Source organism: Mus musculus, chromosome 18 (assembly GCF_000001635.26).
Source record: "Mus musculus strain C57BL/6J chromosome 18, GRCm38.p6 C57BL/6J".
Taxonomy (NCBI): Eukaryota; Metazoa; Chordata; class Mammalia; order Rodentia; family Muridae; genus Mus; species Mus musculus.
This window is the reverse complement of record NC_000084.6, coordinates 20,881,230-20,899,858: the sequence shown is the minus strand read 5'-3', so window position 1 is coordinate 20,899,858 and position 18,629 is coordinate 20,881,230. Positions and strand designations below refer to the sequence as shown.

Below are 18,629 nucleotides of genomic sequence, written 5' to 3'. Positions count from 1 at the left end.
ATTCCTGTGTAGGAGTGTATATAAAGATTTATGTATGGCTGCCTCTAGGTAAAAGGTGAATCTGTCTTCAGTTGTAAAAGGGATAATTATTGCGTAGAGGCATTCCTAAAATCACAGCTATGGAAGAAGGCCATGTGTGGGTATTGAGAAGCTAATGGTTAGTTTGTGGAGTGATACGTGGCCGGTAAACATTCTCATCTCTAGTTTGAGAGTCAAAATTCTATCTTCCTTCCTGGGAGAGCAGAGTTATGACCATGACTGGCCAATAATAGCTATCCTCCCTAGAACTTGATTGGCTCAGGGAAAGGCATATGGTGTGAGTGGACCAGATCAGAAGCATTCCCTGGGATTGACAGACTGACGCTGGGAATAAATTTGTTAAAGTGAGAGTATGGGGTCTGGGCGTGTGGGCAGGCCCTATACTGGGGGTAGGGTGGGAGTGGGGGTGGGGTTCCACAGCAGTGAAGACAGAAGCAGAGAAGCCAGGGGAAGATGCTGCTGCTGAGGCCTGGGGCTATGCTTGTAGCAGAATCCCCTTTCCCTTGAGCTCTTTTTCTCCTTTACCTATATGTTGTTTTTTGTTTTGCTTTGCTTTTGTTTTTTTGAGACAGGGTTTCTCTGTATAGCCCTGGCTGTCCTGGAACTCACTTTGTAGACCAGGCTAACCTCGAACTCAGAAATCCCTCTGCCTCCCAAGTGCTGGGATTAAAGGAGTGCGCCACCACGCCTGGCTCCTATATGTTGTTTAAGCTAGTATAACCTTAACTTCTGCCCACCCCCTTTAAATCACTGGAAATAAAACCTAGAACTTCATGTATGAGAGATAAGCGCCCTACCACCAAGCATGTTTTATATTTATTTATTAAGACAGGATTTTATAGATCTTGTAGAAATCATCCTGTCTCAGAATCTCAAACACTGGGATTACAGGGCTAACTCGTGCTCTACACACACACACACACACACACACACACACACACACACTCTCACACCACCTTTCGCTCTCCAGTCCAGGCTGATCTTGAACCGGTGCTGATGCTCCTGCTTCTGTTGGATACACTTCTTCCTAGATACACTTTTTCACTTTGTTAAATACAGAATCTCATGCGTGCTAGACTAACCTGAAAGTTGCTACGTAACTGAAGATGACATTGAACCTATCTGCCTTCACTTTTCCTGTGACAGGGTCACACGCATGATTCCCAGCCTACAGTTTTCCCCCAGATAGGATTTTTGTTTGTTTGTTTGTTTTTTTGAGACAGGGTTTCTCTGTATAGCCCTGGCTGTCCTGGAACTCACTCTGGTCTACAGGCTGGCCTGGAACTCAGAAATCCGCCTGCCTCTGCCTCCCGAGTGCTGGGATTAAAGGCATGCGGCACCACGCCCGGCTCCCCAGATAGAATCTTATTGTATATCTCAGTGCTGCCAGATATTTGATCACACTGTGAAACCCAAGACTGTGTTATTACTGAAAAAAAAAAAAAGCAGTTTTTAGTTGTGGTGTGGCTCAGCCCTTAGCACATAACTTTAGTCCCTCGGGCTGGACTAGAGACATGCCCAATCCAGTCAGAGGCTGAGAGAGAAGTCAGACTGAATCCGTGTGGAGAGGAGTTTGAGTCAGAATAACCAAGTTGACCGGCCAGCCACAGCTCAGAAAGAGCTGGAAGGATGAGCTGATTCAGCAACAAGTCTCAGAGCTGAAAACATTCTGGGCAGAGATAAGACTGTAGAGAGGCTAGAAGATTCCAGGACCAGGCCTAGGTTAGCAAACTGAGGTAAATAAATTCTATCAGGCAAATAAAAGTTACTTTTACATCTCAGGCTAACAATCTTATTTCAGCCTGGATTTTTTTTTTCTTTCTTTTTGACTGTCGTGGAGCTCGATTTGTAGACAAGGCAGGTCTTGAATTCACATAGATCTGCTTGCCTCTGTCTCCTGAGTGCTGGGACTAAAGGGTTTGTACCACGACACCTGGCAGTTCCTACTTGGGGTTACTTGATTGGAATTACTGTCACGTGTTAGCATGCCTGATTTTAACTTAAAAAAAAAGATTTATTTATATGTACATGTGTGTGTATGTGTCTGTGTGGTTATGTGTACCTAAGTACAGGTGCCCTTAAAAGTCAGAAGGAGGTGTTGAGTCCCTTGGAACTGGAGTTACTAGCATTTGTAGGCCACTGGATGTGGGTGCTGGGAACTGAACTCAGGTCCTCTGCAAAAGCAGTAATTGCTTTCAAGTACTGGACCATCTCTCCAGCCGCATTAATTTTTGTCTTGATATTGCAAAACTTTTGATTATAAAGTCTGCTGTCACTGGGCATGATAGCACACACCTTTAGTCCCAGCACTCAGGAGGAAAACAGATCTCTGAGTATAAATAAGGCTAGCTAAGGATGCAGTCAAACTATATTTTAAAAAGTGTGTTAATGTACCTACTGCAATGTCATCTATCTTTTAAAAGGATTTCTACAGTTTAATAGTTCTTTGCTAAGAACTGAGCAGGATAGGAATAAAATCCACCCCCCCCCCTTTTTCTTGAGACCAGTTTTTACTGTATACAGTCCTGACTGGCTTGTAACTGGATCCATAGACCTGGGTGATCTTATACTCACAGAGATCTACATCCCTCCGCCAATGGTCAGCTGTAGGGCGTAGTCTCTAGTCTGGAAAAACTCTCCGTTCTCCATTCTGTCTGTGGCTAGCCTCTGGTAATTCCCTTTTGGCAATGTAGGTATGGCTCATGTGATTATGGGGACTGACAAGTCTGAAATAGGCAACAATGACCAGCCACACAGTATACAAGTACTGGCTTCTCCACCTCCATACAGTAAATACTCGTAAAAAAACAAAAGGAGAGGCGGAGCTGGGAGTGGTGGTGCAAAACCTGTAATGCCAGCAACTGGGAGGCTGAAGTAGGAGTTCCAAACCAGCCAGTCAGCCAGAACCAACCTCAATAGCACACTTCCCTGCTGGGTGGTTGAGCACATACGTGTCAGACTGCTTCTAAAAGCATGGCGATGCTCAAAGGATACATAGCCAGTCCTGAGCACCTGCAGAGGGAAGCCGGAGGCACTCGCGGTCCACACCCCTTCTCCCTCGAGCATTTGCGGTCCAGCAAGGGCAAGGCGGAGCGACAGGTCAAAAAGTAGCGCCAAGTTACATTAGTTGCTTACTGCAGGCAGGTGGGATCATTGGGAGGACCCGGAAGGAGGGCAGGTTTGACTGAATGGCTGGCCAACAGTTTGACAGAGCTGCTTGGCACCTGCCAGAAAACCCAGCCAAAAGCAGAGCGCCCGCCCCTTTTGGCCACGCCCACCCTTCTCATGACCGGACCCCCGCCCAGCTCAGGGAACCCACTGGTCACAGTATTTCCGGTTCCAATCTCCCAACCGGCTTCCGTCGCCATCAGCCCCCGCCCCGCCCCTACTGCCTCTTTGACACAGTCACGTGAGGCGTGCTCGCAGGGCCTGCCGGGAGTAGTACTGCCGGCGGGTCGGGGTTCGGCCCAACATGGCGGTTCCTGTCGGACAGTGACCAAGGCTTTGCCGTAGGGAGGACCGAGCGGCGGCGGTCGGTGTCCCCACCTGCCAGAGTGGGATGCAAAGCCTCTGGGAGCGCTGAGCGGAGGCAGGGACGGGCTCAGGCCCCGAAAGCCGAAGCCCGGGCAGCTACGCACAGTCGGCTGCAGGCTCCGGAGTGGGGCCGCGCCCGGCCGGGCAGGCGACGGCGGCGGCGGCTGCGGCAAGCTCGGCTCCGAGGCGGGGCGGAGGCCGGGTGCCTGGCCGCGGCCATGGCCCAGTGCGTGCAGTCGGTGCAGGAGCTCATCCCCGACTCCTTCGTCCCCTGCGTCGCCGCGCTGTGCAGCGACGAAGCCGAGCGGCTCACCCGCCTCAACCACCTCAGCTTCTCCGAGCTGCTCAAGCCCTTCTCTCGCCTCACTTCCGAAGGTACGTGGTGGCCTTCCTCGTTCACCAGGCTGAAACCGAGCTGTGGTCGAGAGAAGGAAGTTGGGAGCGAGCGGAGGACAGAGGGGCGGCGGCCTGGGGCTGCAGCCGGACGAGGCGCGGCGAGCGTCTGTCAAGACAGCGCGCTCTTGTCCGCCGGGCTGTCTAGGCGCTTGCTTCCTTGGACAGACCCTGGTCATTAAGTCGCGAAGATAAACTTAAGCCCCGACACAAGGGAGTCGAGAGTGCTCTTAGCAGTCACCGAATAGGATTTGGCACTTCCTAGACAAAATAGAAAGATGCAGCCTCCGAAACGGAGCGTGAGAGTGAAGATCTGTCAAGTCCTCCCCTTCCCCCGGTCGAGTATTAAATTGGACTTTCAGAGTTATGTCTTTCATGACATACGCCCAGCCTCGAGGTTCACCAGTTTCTGAACTTCTGTTTGGCTATTTAACCTTTTTCCTTTTGACCGTTCAAACAAGTTAATAGCTATGCAGCAGTTTGCCCAGTCTCAAGAAAGCAAGCAAAAAGTCCTACATGAATAGTAAAGGATGGGACTGTAGCTCACTTGGTAGAGTGCCTGCTTAGCATGCTGGAAGCTGCCATCGATTGGGTTCTCAGTACCACATAACCTTTGCACACCTGTGATCCTAATACTGAGGGAGAGGCAAGAAGTTTTAAGTCTTTCCTGGGCTCTGTATCATGTTCGAGGCCAGCCAGGGGTACATAAGACCCTATCTAAAAAGAAAAAAGTAAAAAAAGTTAAAAGTTAAAAAAAAACAAAGACAGGATAAATTGTAGTTAACAATGTACATGTTTTAAGTTACCTAGACATAGGGCTAGAACAGTGCGAACATTTTGCTTTTTTTCATAGTGATGGCTAATTATAAGAAACATATTTATATTTAATACTTATTTGCTTTATCCAGCTTTATTGTTTATTTTTGTTAATTTTTAAGATGGGTTTCATTCTAGGACTGGCTGGTCTGGAATTCAAACCCCAGGCAATCCTCCTGTCTCAACTTCTTGAGTGTTGAGATTACAGGCATAAACCATCATACTTGGCTCTTTCTCCAGTCTTTATATAGTTTTATTCAAGGGGCTAGAGAGGTGGCCCAGTGGTTAAGAGCTCTTGCTGAAGACCAAATTTTGATTCCCAGCATCCATGTATGGTAGCTCAGAACTTCTTGTAACTCTGGGGGTAATCCAAGACCACATAGGAGAGAGATTTTTAAAAGTTAAAAACTTTTATTTAAGTGTACTCCCAAGTATGGCTTAACTGGTATCTTTCAAACCAAACCTAGCTAATAAGAGCAGGCGAAGTTCCTTTGAGATTTAATGATGAAGTTCCTTTAGTGATGAAGGGTTCTCTTACAAACTTTTGTAACTGTCTGTGGTGTTTATTTTGTTAAGGTGTTTATCCACAAATAGAGCTTTACTGTTGGTTCACACTTTTACGTGCCCCAGGCAGTCTTCTGGGGACTAGCTGCTTGTAGTGGAAGGAGCTATCCAGAAAACCTAACTGAGGGCCGAGAGACGTGCACTGGTTAAAGCACAGGCTGCCCTGCACAGGACTGTGGTTCCGTTCCCAGCACCCACTGGGCAGCTTCTAAGTGTCTGTAACTCCTGTCCTAGGGATCCAGCACTGTTTAGCATAGCACTGTTGACAGATGCACTTACATACATGTAAGTATGCATATACAACTAAGCAAAAAGACCTCGTTTGTTTGAGACAAGGTCTAAGTAGTCCTGGTCAACTAAATAGACCAGGGTGGCCTTGAACTCAGGTACACCTGCCTGGGGTCAGAGGTGAATGAACTGAGGACACAGACCACCAAGTCATGTAGCACCATACCTGGTTAATCCAAACGTTAGGAATTCTTGAATTCTCTTCACCTCGTCAGCCCATAGTTTATTGTTACACTCCTCCCATGCTTTAGAGCAGTGGTTCTCAACCTTCCTATAGCTCCGAAGCTTGAATACAGTTCCTCATATTGTGGTGACCCCAGCCATACGATTATTCAGTGCTACTTCAAAACTGTAATTAGACTGCTGTTATGTATCATAATGTGAATACATACATATCTGATGCGCACGATGTCTGATAAGTGATTCCCCAAAGGGGTTGCACTAGAGCTGCCATGAACAGCAAATGCATTCGTAATTATTCTTTTGGGAGTGGAGTTTCATAGGTCTGAGTATTAGCTCAGATTGACTTCTGTTTCTCTTTGTAGCCCAGTGTAGATCCTCTTGCCTCAGCCTCCTGAGTGCTGAGGCTGCAGGTATGTCACTATGCCTTGTTTTAGTTTAGTCTTTTTTTTTTTTAACATTTATTTATTATGTATACAGTGTTCTGCCTGCATGTATGCCTGCAGGACAGAAGAGGGCTCCAGATCTCATTATAGATGGTTATGAGCCACCAATGTAGTTGCTGAATTGAACTAAGGACCTCTGGAGAGCAGTCAGTGTTAACCCCTGAGCCATCTCTCCAGCCCTAGTTTATAGTCTTAAACCTTCCCCTGTCCCCATACTGAGGGTCAAATTCAGGGTCCTATACATGCTAAGCAAGGGCAAGCTCATTGAACTACATTCCTGGTCCCTCTACAGTCTTAAAATCTTAAAATGAAGTCAGTTTGACTTTGTGTGTGCTCTCTCTTGTTGTGTTTAAAAAAAAGAGATAATACTTTAGGCTTGTTTCATATAGTTTTTCTTTCAGTCACAGAGTCTTTCATTGTATGCCATTTATTATTGTTATTTTGGAGCAGGGTTGACTCAGCTTGTTATGTGTGATTCCACGTGTGCACCACTGTTGAGCTGTTAATGGCCTTTTAAAACTGAGGACATTGAGGTACAGAAATCATAGCTTATCTGCAGTTTTATATCTAGGGAAGATTTAAAAAACAGTGTGACTCAAGATATTGTGATCTGAATCATCATCTAATCTCCTGGAAGTGCTTAAAATTTCTTATTTATACAGGAGAACAAGGTCTCTTGCAACCTGGGTTGGCCTTGAACTCTTGATCTTCCTGACCTTGGTTCTAAGCATCGGATTACTAGCATGTACCATCATGTCAGGGCTCATGAATATAGTTAAGAATTTTGGTAGGCATGATAAAATATATAAAGAAAAGATAGCAAATGAAAATGTTCTCTTATTTCTTTTAATGCTGAAAATTGAACTTTGGACCTCTTGCACTAACTTTTTTTTTTCCCACTAGGTGGGATTTCCCACTTGGGTGGGATTAGTTCTAGCACTCTAACTATTTAGCTCGTGCATTTCTAAAGTTTTGGCAGATTTGTTTTAATAGGTATCCAACAATTGGATAGCTCCCAAAAAGCTATAATGGGAGGTTTTGCATTCTTTTTTTGTTGCAAAGTTTTTAAAATTCTGTGTGTTCTCACTTAAATATCCTTGTGAGTAGGTGCATTTTTAGAGACTCCGCCTTTTGTGGTGTGGCAGTTCCCTTCATTGGACAGTGCAGTCATAGGAGAGCTATCAGGCTACTTCTGTTTCCCTCTGCTGCTTGGGAAAGACTAGGAAGGAGTACAGTGAAGTGGTTGATAGGAAAAGCAATCACTACTTATTCAGGAGTCTGGGAAGGAATGAGGGTAGATTGGTGCCTTAGTTTCTTTTGTTCCTGTGATAAAATACTCTGACAAAAGCAGCTTAAGAGGGAAGGGTTTATTTTAGCTCACTTGAAAGTATAGTCCATTATGGCAGAGAAGTGTAGACAGCAGGATCCTGAAGCATCTGGTCACATTGCATCAACAATTAGGAAACACGGATGATTGCAAACTAGAGCTGTCTTTTCCCATTTTATACAGTTCAGGATTCCTTTAGGGAGACAGTTTTTTTTATAGTCAAGATGGAGTAACCATCACAATCAAGACAACCCTGCAGTGGCATGCCCAGTTTTCAGTGATTGTAGTTGAGACTGCCATCAAGTGGTTAGGTCAGAAGGTATAATTGTAGTCTAGTGGTTAAGGGAGAGTGCCAGGAAAGCTGTCTTCTGGGGTACAGAATGCAGAGGAGATCCTGGGAGAGGAGAAGCTTGGATTTTAGGAAGGGGCTTTTAGATTTCATCTAGTGGTAAGTTTGAGTTCTGGAGAAAGCTGTTTTGGCAGATCACTGAGTTTGTGGTTTATAAGGTTTCACACTGAGTTGGTATACATTTTTCAGAAGTTTAAGCTAGCACAGCACATGTCTACAATTCTATTGTTTTAGAGGCTGAATCAGGAGGATTTCTTGCTTGAATTGCATAGGCAATCACTCAAAAAAGAAAGAAACAGTTCAAAGGTGATTAAGATACAGACTGCAGTGGCAGCATAAAAACATTTGGTGAAACATGAAGTTGTGAGGGGTTGGGAGGAGTTAAGAGAGAGAGGTCCAGAGTGTGAGCACAATCAGATACATTGTGTGCATGTATGAAGTTCTCAGAGTTAATGGAGAATATATTTTAAAAGTTGGTGAAACACCCCACCACCTTTTTGTTGTTGTTAGATTTTTTACTTTCATGTGTGTGTGTGTGTGTGTGTGTGTGTGTGTGAGAGAGAGAGAGAGAGATAGAGAGAGAGAGAGAGAGAGAGATTTTTCAGAGCTTGTTTTTCCCCCCCACTTAGGTAGTAAGTTATGAGACTACCACTTTAGTACAATTTCAGTATGCAAGTAGTAAAACAGGTTAAATATTATTTATTAAAAGATTTATATATCTTTATTTTATGAGTATGAGTGTTTTTGCCTGGCACCACCATTTATTGCTGGCAGAAGTCAGACGAGGGGTTTGGATCCCCTGGAACTGGAGATACACACAGTTGCTAGCCACCTTAGGAGTGCTGGGAATCGAACTCTGGTACCTAGAAGAACAACTGGAGTTCTCACTGAGCCATCTCTCTAGCTCCCAAGTTAAATTTTCTTTATTTAGAGAAAGGAATGCAAACAAACAAACAAACAACACTAGATTTTATTTGTGGATATTTATTTTATCCTTGGAGGTTCTTTGTCTCGTACTGAAAAGTCAGGGTGGGTTTTTTTATTCCCCTCCCCCCCCCCTTTAAAAAGACTTATCAGAGAGCTGGAGAGATGGCTCAGCGGTTAAGATCACTGACTGCTTTTTCAGAGGTCCTGAGTTCAATTCCCAGCAACCACATGGTGGCTCACAACCATCTGTAATGGAATCCGATGCCCTTTTCTGTTGTGTGTGAAGACAGCAACAGTGTACATAAAATAAATAAATCTAAAAAAAACCAAAACAACTTATCAGGTCCTTTACATATATACTATGGCTTCCAATTTTTTGGAAAAATTTTATGGGATTCCTGTGTATAAGAATGTGTGTGTGTCTCTGTGTCTTTTTTGTTTTTGTTTTTGTTTGTTTCTGTGTTTGTTGTTTGTTTTGGTGTGTTTTTCTTGTTTGGGTTGTCTTGTCATATTCAGATTTGTTTTTGACTATCTTATTGTAGCTTATTACTTTTCTTTAGCTGCCTATTTGTTTTCTAACTAGTGACAGGGTATAGATCTGGATGGGAGGGGAAAAACTGGGAGGAGTAGGGAGAGGGAAACCATAATCAGAATATATTGTAAGAAATAATTGTATTTTTGATAATAAAAAAAAGGAGTAAAGCCAAAAACAAATAACCAAAAACCCAGAGCTGGATTGGGCTTAGTCATAGAGTGTTTGTCTTGTATGCATACAGCCCCACGTTCTGTGCCAGCGAGTCCCCTAACGTTTATTCAGGGATTTGTATTGACCATCTATTTCAAAGAGGTAATCATTCCTTCCTGTTTAATGGTAGCTTTAGATATGTTTTAAGACAATTTCACTTTAAACATTAACTTTAAATTACAATTTTGTTGTTGTTTTTTGTTTTTTCAAGATTTATTTATTATGTGTAAGTACACTGTAGCTGTCTTCAAACACTCCAGAAGAGGGTGTCAGATCTCGTTACAGATGGTTGTGAGCCACCATGTGGTTGCCGGGATTTGAACTCAGGACCTCCAGAAGAACAGTTAGTGCTCTTACCCGCTGAGCCATCTCACCAGCCCCTAAATTACAATTTTGAAAGTGTGTTTAAATTGATTAGATTTATTTAAATGATAATAATAGAATGTAATTCTACAGATCTTGAATAGTTTTCTACATGAATTAGGGAAATTTGGCAGATAAGTCTAGGAAATGCCTTTGAAAGGCAGCTTCCTTTTCCCGCCTCCTTTTCCCTTCCCCCCACCCCCCACTTTCTCATTCTTTTCCTCTTCCATCTTCTTCCTCTTCATGATAAGGTCTTATATATGTCAGGCTGGCCTTGAACTCCCAATCTTCTTGTGAAGTGGAATTGCAATTGTGTACCATCATACTTTTTTTCTTTGTTATAATCATCATAGTAATTTAAGTTAAATATCTTTTAGTTATAAACTTTCCCCTTTTTCCTTTTAATATTCAGGGATCAAGCCTTTATGAGGGACCTATACCCTAAACCTAAAGCATTTCATCTTAGCACAGTTCTTGTTGCTATTGTGACAAAATCAACTTAGGAAGAAGGGTTTGTTTTGATTGGTAGTTTAGGATATAGTTCAACATGGTGGAAAAGGCTAGTAGTAGGATATGGTCTTACCAATCTGCAGTTAGGAGGCAGAGACTCAGTGTTGCAGCTCAGCTCCTTCCTCCTTTGCTTTCATTCTGAGACCCTAGCCCATGGGACATTGCCAGCCATATTCACAAGAGTAAATTAAGTCTGTAAATTACCCCAGTCAGGCCAGAGGCTTGTCTCCTAGATCAGTTTAGATCCTGTCACATTGACTGTCACTATTGACTACCACATATCTGTCCCTTGTCAACTTGATACCTGAACATATCACTTTAAAATATTTTAATTTTTTTTAGATTTATTTATTTATTATATATAAGTACACTGTAGCTGTCTTCAGACACACCAGAAGAGGGAGTCAGATCTCGTTACGGATGGTTGTAAGCCACCATGTGGTTGCCGGGATTTGAACTCAGGACCTTCGGAAGAGCAGTCGGGTGCTCTTACCTGCTGAGCCATCTCACCAGCCCCAATATTTTAATTTTTATTTTAGATTTGTGACTGCTTGCCTGTAAGTTTGTCAGTGCACACATGGGTGCATGCAGTCCCCTCTGAGGTCAGATGGAGCTAGCTGTCTGATCCCCTGGGACTGAAGTTACAGATGGATTTCCACAAAGGTGCTGGGATTTGAACTCAAGTCCTCTGGAAGAACAACTAGTGCTCCTAACCATGGAGTTGTCTCTGCAGTCCCCAGTGTCTCACTTTTAAGGCACAACTTTCTGCCTTTTGTCCCTATAGGTACTTCATAATGTAAAATGCATTCAATCTAAATTCAAAAGCCCTTGTACAATATTATTCTGAAGTTAAGTGCAAAGTTTCTTCTGAAACTCTGGTGATATCTTCACATAAACTATAAAATAAAATAAAACAACAGATTACATACTTCCAATATGGGATGACACAAAATAAATGCGCCCATTTCTAAAGCGGGGAATGAGAGTATAGCAAGGATGGTTTGGATCAATGCAGGACAATCAATCAATCAAACAATCAATGCAGCAGGCAAAACTTAAATGTTAAGCTCTGTGTTGGGTATCGGGGCCTGTGCTCCAGATGACGTATGTACCCCCACCCTTCCTGAGCTGCAGCACATGCAGTCTCTCAAACCAGCTTCCCTGTGTTCCTGTAGCTTGCTGTAGCAGATGTTCCATTGCTCTGGCCTTTCTGCGGCATCGATTTCCCTTCCCAGTTTCACACGTGCTCTCTCAGGCTCCCTTAGCAGGGAATCCAACCCTGTCATTTACTGCCCTGCCTCAGGGGCATTTTAGAACCTTGACATAGTCTTTCATGTGCCTTCATGCTTGCAGCTTCCATGCCTGTAAAACTAGTATCGCGTGTGTTGCCAGCTTGAGGTGTAGCTTAGGCCTTCTACACCACAGTTGAATTGCTCTCTGTTCCTTCCAAGATGACTCTGGGGAGACAGTTTTCCCTACAATTGTTTTTGAGCAGGCCATCCTTTCAGTAGCATTGTTTAGACTCCTTTAAGGGAATTTGGAGTTTTTCAAGGTGTAGTACTAAAAGAGTGGGACTGCTCTCTGGGTAATTTTCCTATTTATTGTTTTAGTTCAGATAGGTTTCTCTAGAATGGTACTTTTTTTTTTTTAATGATTACATTTCCTTTCTTACCAACATGGTGAGAAACTTTTTTTTTTTTTTTTTTTTCCCAGACAGGGTTTCTCTGTGTAGCCCTGGCTGTCCTGGAACTCACTTTGTAGACCAGGCTGGCCTCGAACTCAGAAATCCACCTGCCTCTGCCTTCCAAGTGCTGGGATCCAAGGCGTGCGCCACCACACCCAGTGGTGAGAAACTTTTTACACACACACAAAATATATGATAGATATATATGTGTGTATATATTCAAAATAATTCAGATTAATATTGTACTATTTAACTACAAGGCCCACCATATTTAGCTGCTTATAGTATTTGATAGTTACAGAACAACTTTAAGGAAAATACATGCAAAATATGTTCCTAAAGATACCAGAGGTATACCATAGTACTCTGGCAGTTCTGTTTTCCTTTATTTTTCTCTCTCCCTTCTTTTCCCTTTTCTGTGCCATAAATTGTGTGTGTGTGTGTGTGTGTGTGTGTGTGTGTGTGTGTGTGTGTGTAGGTACCCGTGTGGGGGTCAGAGGAACTTGTGGAATTTTTTCTCTTCTTCCAACATATGTGATCCAGGGATCAAACTCCAGTCTCAGGCTTGGCAGCAAATGCCTTTACCTGCTGAATCATCTTGTTGACCCCTTCAGCTTTAAACTCCCCTTTTTGAACAAATGGCACTGAGCAGTAATCAAGATGCAGTCTGGATGCTGTCTAGTTTAGATTGCTCTCAGCCAATCAAAATAATTCATTACCTTTGAATTTGGCCTCACTGAAGCTCTCAGGCCGTAGGCAGAGGCACCCAGATTCTTTGTCAGAATATAGCAGGAATGACTTCTACCCTAGTTCCTGTGGAGTCCTTCTTCCTCTTTGAAACCCCATAAGCAAGGACTCTACTACTGCTGTTTTTCTTGGCAATCTGATTTTCCAGATTTCTACCAGAATGTCCTTTTAAACTCTTTTTACAACATTATAGAGCTTTAAAGCCCAGAGTTCTAAGCCCTTCGACATTCTTCTTGTGAAGAGTCTCAAAGACCTAACAATCACAGTCAGATTTATCACAAGTTCCACTTCTGCTATCGGTTTCATATTAGTTACTTTCTTCACTGCTGTGATAAAGTGTTTGATAAAAAAAAAATCTTAAAAAGAGGGCAAGTTTATTTGGCAGTTTACCAGTCTGAGGGTGTACTCCATTAGGGGAAGACAGAGCAGCAGAGCAGGAGGCTGGCTGCTTACCTCACATTCAGTTACCAGAGAGATGAGTGAATGCGGGTGTTCAGCTCACTTTGTCTTTTTCATTCAGTGTAGGACTTGAGCCCATGTTGTGATGCAAGTCAGTCCACATTCAGAGTGGGTCCCTTCACTTCCCCAAATCAAATCTAGAATCTCCTTGTCAGGTATACTCAGGTTTGTCTCCTGGTGACTCTAGAGCCTGTCAAATTGACAATATTAACCACAGGTACTACTGTGTTGATATAACTTTGTAATTCATCTCCAAGGTTTTGACGTGTGTGTGTGTGTGTGTGTGTGTGTGTGTGTGTGTGTGTGTGTGTTTGCAGGGCAGGGAAAAACTTGGTATCTATCCTTGTCTTCCACCTTGTTTGAACTACATTTTTTCCTTGTTCACCCCTGCATGTGCCATGCTATCTGGCCTGTGAGTATCCCAGGATTCTCTTGTTTCCATCACTATGTCTTTAGTGTCTCACACCTGTAATTCAAGCACTAAAGTAGCTCAGGCCAGTGGCATGCCTTGCTATAAGTTCAGAGCCATCCCAGTCTACAAAATGAGGCAAATATTCATGGCATATGCTAATATATGTGTGTGTGTGTGTGTGTGTGTGTGTGTGTGTGTGTGTGTGTGTGTGTATGTGTATGTGTATTGGTTTTTCGAGACAGGTTTTCTCTGTGTAGCCCTGGCTGTCCTGGAACTCACTTTGTAGACCAGGCTGGCCTTGAACTGAGAAATCCACCTGCCTCTGCCTCCCAAGTGCTGGGATTAAAGATATGCATCACCACTGCCCGGCGATATTTTATTATTATTTTTTACTTTTTGTTGTTGTTGTTGAAACAGTGCCTCATTTTGGACAACTCTAAATGTAGGGGAAACAGGACCTGTAGGGAAATTGTGACCAGTAGCGTTGTATGAGAGGAAGGTTTCCCCCCAACACGTTGAGACAGCCTCTTGTAGCCCAGGCTGGCCTTGAACTCCTGATTCTCTTCTTCTGCCTTCCAGCTGCTGGGATTATAGACATTTGCCACTATGGCTGGCTCAGAGGAAGGACGTTTATGATTAGGTATTTCTTTTGGTTTTATGGGAAATTGTAACCAGTTGCATTTTGGAAGAATATTCTTTTAGTTCTTAATTTCTGATTTCTTTTGTGTTTGAAAACAGTTAACCCAATTTTGGTTTAGGTTGCATTTTACCAAGTTAATTTAAAATTTCTCTCTCTCTCTCTCTCTCTCTCTTTTAAGTTCACATGAGAGATCCTAATAATCAACTGCATATAATTAAAAATTTGAAGATAGCAGTAAGCAACATTGTCACCCAGCCACCTCAGCCGGGAGCCATTGGGAAGCTTTTGAATGATGTTGTTTCTGGCAGCCAGCCTGCAGAAGGATTAGTCGCTAATGTGATTACAGCAGGAGATTATGACCTTAACATAAGTGGTAAGTTATAAGTGTTGTCATTATTTTTTAAGTGAACATTTCTTTTGTTAGGAGAATAATTCTCTTTGTCTTGGAAACCTTTGAGTGCTTACAGGGTGCTAGAGCTGGGCCTACAGAGCAGTGCTGAAAGACTTTCCCAGAAACTTCTCTGTTTTATTTTAGCACCTGTGTAAGTAGCCTAGGGTAATCAGTGTTCCATGATAAAACTAACAACAGATCACAGGGGTTTGATTTTTGTATGATTTAATTATTAAATGAAAAGCATGGTAAACTTTTAATCTTGCTTGCTATTAAGTGGAAATGTTTATAAAATAGATGTAAATAGATAGTTTAGATATCTTACAGTGGTTTAGATAGTGTTTTCATGATTAGACTGATAAAATATTACATTAATATGTAGAGTTAATACTTGATGTGATTCCTTTTCACTGTCCAAAAGTCTTCACTTATTAAAAATATATGAGGTGAATTCTTTTTTTTTTTTTTTAGGTTTTTTTTTTTTGAGACAGGGTTTCTCTGTATAGCCCTGGCTGTTCTGGAACTCACTCTGTAGACCAGGCTGGCCTTGAACTCAGAAATCCGCCTGCCTCTGTCTTACAAGTGCTGGGATTAAAGGCATTCGCCTCCAGTGCCTGGCTGATATTCTGATACTTTTATACTCACTAGTTATGTAGCTAAAGATCTTCCTGTGCCAGTGAGATAGCTCAGCTAGTAAAGTGTTTGCCATGCAAGCCAGACAACTGGAGTGTGAGTCCCAGGACTCATGGCAATATGGAAGGAAACTGACTTCACAAAGTTGTCTTCTGACCTCTAGGACACAAGCACTGTGGCACACATGCAATCCCTCATGTATTATTATTATTATTATCATTATTGTTATTAATAATAATATAACTATCATTACTATTCAGAACTTGCTACCATATACAGAGAACAGGTTGTAAGTCAGCATGGTATTTAGTATATAAGTATGTATGCTCAGAAATGTGTGTAGAATTACTGTTTCAGTATGCTCTATTTTTCTTTGCTGTTAGTTTTAATCGCAGCAATATAGATTAACATGATTGTTTTATTTTATCTTTTTTTATTTTATAGTTCTGAAACTTATCCCAGGGCCTTAAACATGCTTGTAGTCATTGAGCCCACCACAGAGCTATACCAGTCAAAACACCAATCAAAAGAGTTTGAATTTTTAGATACAGGGTTAATCAGTTTTTGGCACAATGTATTTTAAAGTGATGCAAAATTTTGAATATTTACCTGAGAAATGGTAGAATTTGAGTTGTTGTTAGTGTTATAGTATGAAAGGCAAGGAGTCCGATGCTATTATCTTAAGGTTTTATACTATAAGCCTGAGTTAATTGAATAGTTGAGGTAGGCCACTGACTGTTGACGAGGTTTTGGTTCATCTCTGAACATAAGAACTTGTCAAGATTAATTCTTCCTCTACTTCTATCCCCTTCCTTGTTTCTCTGTCTGCTCTCCTCACCCCCTCCCTCTTCTTCTCTTTGCCTTCTTCCATCCCCTCTCATAACTTCCCCTTCTCTGTTTGCCTGTCCCCATTGTTTTGTGTGTTTTTTTTTGAGACACAATCTCACTGTGTAGCCCTAGATGGTTGTTTGAGTTAGGGTTTACATTGCTGTGAAGAGACACCATGAACAAGGACAACATTTAATTGGGGCTGGCTTACAGGTTCATAGGTTCAGTCCATTATCATCATGGCAGAAAACATGACAGTCTACAGGTAGACATGGTGCTGGAGAAGGAGCTGAGAGTTCTCTGTCTTGTTCTGAAGGCAGACAGGAGAAGAATGGCATCCCTAGGCAGCTAGGAGGAAGCCCTCAAAGCCCACCCACAGTGACACACTTTCCACACCTCCTAATAGTCCCACTCTCTGAGCCAAGCCTATTCAAACTACCACATTATCGTCATCATGCGCAGCCCTTCCTTTCTTGAGGAAAGGCCTCAAGCTTTCTGTGTAAGGTTAACCTTTGGTTTTCAAATTGATTGATTTTCTGTTATGTACCTTGCATTGATACATAGAGATATAAGACACTTCTTATAAGCGTATAATCTAGTAAAGGACCATCCTCAATTAGCAATCAGTGCATTCGGATTTATAGTTTGTTATAGCCATAATGATTGTAGGAAAGATGACCTATCTGGTATGCCAAAGGGCTAAGGGGATACAGAGAAGAATTGTCTATCATGTAGACAAATAACTTTGCAGTTTGTTTTTTGGGGGGTTTGTTTTTGGACACAAGATCTTGCTTAAGAGTCTTAATTGCTTTTCTATTACAATGACAAAACAGCACCAACAAGGCAACTTCAAAAAGCATTTAGTTGAGGGCTTTCTTACTGTTTCAGAGGATGAGTTCCTGACCATCATATTGGGGAACATGGCAGCAAGCATGAGGCAACAAGCACAAGGCAGAGACTGATTAGACCTGACATGGGCTTTTGAATCCTCAAAGCTCCCACATCTCCTCAGTGACACACACCTCGTAATCCTTCCCAAACAGTTCTTTCAACTAGGGTCTAAGCATTCAAACTACCACACTAGGTTTCCTAGGCTGACCTGCAGCTCACTCAAGCTGGCTTCCAGCTTTCGATCTTTCTACTTCTATCTCCCGTTGGCTTTTGTTGTTGTTGTTTTGTTTGTTTGTTTGTTTGTTTTAAGGCATGTACCACCATATCTAACACAGCATTTATTTTTGTACTGATTAAAGTATTTTTGACCTTTAACAACCTTCTCCCTTTTTCTTTCTTTTTTTGTTTTTGTTTTTTTTGTTTTGTTTTTTCAAGACAGGGTTTCTCTGTATAGCTCTGGCTGTCCTGGAACTCACTTTGTAGACCAGGCTGGCCTCGGATTCAGAGATCCACCTGCCTCTGCCTCCCAAGTGCTGGGATTAAAGGCGTGCGCCACCACGCCCAGCTTCCCTTTTTCTTTTAAAAGACTTAGTAACTCTGATACATGCACATAGACAGATTGCTTAAAAGACATAGAAAGAACAGCAGTTCTGTTTTGTGCCCTGCCAGTGCCTTTTTTTTTATCTTATTTTATTTTACTTTATTTTATTATTTTTTATGGTATTATGTCTTCTCAAAAAAGTTTTAGACTCACTATGTGTATGTTTTGCTCACATGTAGGTTTGTCTGACACATGCATGCTTGGTGCCCAAGGAGATCAGAGGAGGGAATATGTTGTTATGAACCACCGTGTGGGTGCTAGGAACTGAACCCAGATCCTTTGCAAGAGCAACAGTGCTCTTGACTTCTGAGTCAACCATCCAGCTTCTCTAAATTTCTCTTATTACATTTATTTATGTGTATCTCTTTGAGTGCACAAGTGTAGGTCAGAGGATAACGTGTAGAAGTTGCTTCTTTCTTACTGCTGTAAGAGTCCTAGAAATTGAACTCAGATATCAGGTTTGATAACTAGTGCCTCTAAGTACTGAGCCATCACACTAGCCTGATGTTACATTTTCTAAGTCATTCTTTTCTTGCCTGTCTGTCTGTCTTGACAAGGTCCCACTCTGTATTCCTGCTTGACCTGGAATTTAGTATGTAGACCAGGCTGGCTTTGAACTGATAGAGATCTCCCTGCCTCTGCTCCTCAAGTGCTGGGATTAAAGGTGTGAGCCACTGTACCTTGCTATAAATAGCATTTCTATTTTTTATCCATATCTTCATCAATTTTAATGAATTAAACAATAAGGACTTTTAACTAATTTAAACACTTATTAGGAACTTAATCTTTGGGAAGGGTGATCATTTAGTCTTAACTTTTATGCAGCACATGGTGCAGTGTCCGTAGTTTCTGGTTAACATTC

At 42.4% G+C, this 18,629-nt stretch overlaps 1 protein-coding gene across 20 annotated transcripts in view; it reads left to right on the top strand.

Annotated features, from left to right (window-relative positions):
- The first annotated feature begins 3,433 nt into the window (after positions 1 to 3,433).
- Trappc8 (trafficking protein particle complex 8) overlaps positions 3,434 to 18,629 on the top strand; it is a 79,215-nt gene continuing 64,019 nt past the window's right edge. For 12 of the 20 annotated variants that reach the window (XM_011247030.3, XM_030250631.1, XM_011247033.3 and 9 more), the window contains exons 1-2: positions 3,439 to 3,948; positions 14,602 to 14,796. In XM_011247030.3, the coding sequence (XP_011245332.1) occupies positions 3,792 to 3,948; positions 14,602 to 14,796 (352 nt within the window). In that variant the 5' untranslated portion in view covers positions 3,439 to 3,791. Of the gene's footprint in view, positions 3,949 to 14,601; positions 14,797 to 18,629 lie in introns of all 20 variants that reach the window. The other 8 variants (XR_001782396.2, XR_001782397.2, XR_001782399.2 and 5 more) reach the window with 3 other exon arrangements.